Source organism: Engraulis encrasicolus, chromosome 14 (assembly GCF_034702125.1).
Source record: "Engraulis encrasicolus isolate BLACKSEA-1 chromosome 14, IST_EnEncr_1.0, whole genome shotgun sequence".
Lineage (NCBI taxonomy): Eukaryota > Metazoa > Chordata > Actinopteri > Clupeiformes > Engraulidae > Engraulis > Engraulis encrasicolus.
In genome coordinates this window covers 17,334,161-17,336,660 of record NC_085870.1, presented here as the reverse complement: position 1 = coordinate 17,336,660, position 2,500 = coordinate 17,334,161, and the positions used below count along the sequence as shown (strand labels likewise).

At 45.3% G+C, this 2,500-nt stretch overlaps 1 protein-coding gene across 1 annotated transcript in view; it reads left to right on the top strand.

Annotated features, from left to right (window-relative positions):
- lhfpl4a (LHFPL tetraspan subfamily member 4a) overlaps window positions 1-2,500 on the top strand; it is a 126,875-nt gene that overhangs the window by 73,830 nt on the left and 50,545 nt on the right. Inside the window, exon 2 of the mRNA XM_063216249.1 lies at window positions 741-977. Coding sequence (XP_063072319.1) covers window positions 741-977 — 237 coding nt within the window. The remainder of the gene's footprint in view (window positions 1-740; window positions 978-2,500) is intronic.

Sequence of the window (2,500 nt, the reverse complement as noted above, 5' to 3'; positions counted from 1 at the left end):
CTCTCCTCTCCTCTCCTCTCCTCTCCTCTCCTCTCCGCTCTTCTCTCCTCTCCTCTCCTCTCCTCCTCTCCTCTCCCTCTCTCCCTCCTCTCCTCTCCTCTCTCCTCTTCTCCTCTCCTCTCTCCTCCTCACTCCTCTCCTCTCTCCTCTCCTCTCCTCTCCTCTCCTCTCCTCTCCTCTCCTCTCCTCTCCTCTCCTCTCCTCTTCCTCTCCTCGCCTCTCCTCTCGAAGAATAAAAGGCCATATATCCAACTCGTGTGATTTGTGTAACATGCCTGAGACTGTCTTTCATGTGTTTTCAAAATGTACAAAATGTACTCCCCTTATTTCATTACTGGCTAAGGTGTGTAATTGTTTTGGTTTCAGTTTTACCGGGTTTCCAGGTGTTTTTCTTGTATTGAGAGTGAGAGGGCTCCTCCCTTCTCATGCTGAGGGGGGATTTTTTATGGGGAAATATTCAGGGATCTAAATGAACAGCTAACCAGCCATATGCTGGTGAAATTTCAATTTGGCTAGTAGAAAAGACCAACTTACTAGCCACTTTGACCCATTAGTGAGTTTGTTTGGCTAGTAAGATTAACATATATTAGCCATTTCGATTAAAAAAAAGTTATTTTACAGCCCTGGAAATATTGCATGTTATGAACTGGTGGTTAAGTCCAATGAATGAGTTTTAAATCTCTCCTCTTCCTCTCTCCTCCTCTTCCTCTCTCCTCCTCTTCCTCTCTCCCCCTCTGCAGCGGTGTGCCTGGTGCTGGGTTGCATGATCTTCCCCGACGGCTGGGACGCGGAGGTGATCCGGGACATGTGCGGGGAGGAGACGGGCAAGTACACGCTGGGCAACTGCTCGGTGCGCTGGGCGTACATCCTGGCCATCATCGGCATCCTGGACGCCCTCATCCTCTCCTTCCTCGCCTTCGTCCTCGGCAACCGCCAGAGCGACTTCCTGCACGAGGAGATCAAGAACGACAACAAAGGTGAGAGAGAGAGAGAGAGAGAGTGAGAGAGAGAGAGAGAGAGAGAGAGAGAGAGAGAGGTCATTGTAGGGTCACAATCAATGAGATATACTGTATATACAGTGATTATAGGGTCACTGTCAATGAGATATACTGTATATTACATTGCATTTGGCAGACGGTTTATAACCAAAGCGACTTTCAAATGAGGACTGTGATACAGTGGACTGTGATACAGTGATACAGTGATTTCCTGCATGAGGAGAACAAGACCGACAACAAAGGTGAGAGAGAGAGGTCATTGTGGGGTCACAACCAATGATACAGTATACTGTACGTAGGTGTTAAGTTTGGTTTCTGTGGAGTCCTGTACATGAGTCAGTTTGCACATGTTTGTTTATGGAATCTTAATGTAGTGACGTCTTCCACGAGGAGCTCAAGGGTCCATCCCATTGCCCAAATTTCAGTCCTCTTCTTGTGCTTGGCATCCAATCACAGAGGAGTTTGAGAGGTTTGCAATTCTCAAAATGTGGGGTGTCCACAATCTTATACTGTTCCAACAAAAAATTCCGGTCTGGCTTACTGGACGCTCGCAGCTGTTGGTGACATTTTGTTTCTAGCTGATGACTGAAATACTCAACATTGATTGGTTTCTTTGGAGAATATGAAATGCTGTAGGGCTGGTTTGATTGGCCAGGCTACCTTGAGACAGCTTTGAGAAAGAGAACGTTGCACAGTGCCACAGGTAATACGGGCAGGGCAGACGTGTCAAAAGTAAGAGTAAAAGTACTTTTTCGGTGTAATTACAACACTATAGCACATGACATTACATAGTGATTACACCATTTACTCCATTGTACCTAATGAGAGAGATAGACTGTGTTGTTACTGAACAACACTGAAAATGTAACAAGGACCCACCACAAACTTGATCCAACCAGTGCACAGTTAGCTGATCGTAAGACAAGTACACAGGTCTACTGTTTACTCAGATTACTGTTTACTCAGATACTTGTGTGGGAAGGAAACTGTGTTTCTTATTTTTACTTTTACTTTTACTTTTGACACCTCTGGGGCAGAGCCAGGCTAGGCTGCAGTGTAGATAATTACTCTGAAATTAAATTCAAGAGGTAATCTACCACGAAAAGCAAAGCTACCACGACCACCCCCATCAGCAGGAGCACCAGTAGGCCTACCAGAGCGCAGCATTCTTAGGTGCTGTTTCCACGTAGCTGGATATTTTTATATGTGGATAATTTTTTCTCCTGGTTGCATTGGTTTTGCATTGGTTTTGGCCTTCCGTTTCCACGTAGAAGATATTTAAAATCCAGGTATAAAAACCAGGAGAAAAAAATATCCTGTTTAGGGGGCTGACACGCATTTGTTACAATGGAGGATTTCTTTGTATCCACATGTTGCGTTTACACCTCAACAGGAGAAAAAAATACCCTACTAAAAAAATATCCTGCTACGTGGAAACAGCACCGTAGTTGCACTCTGCCTCCCTCCACCCCCATCCCTATCCTTGGTCCATTAGAAACTGC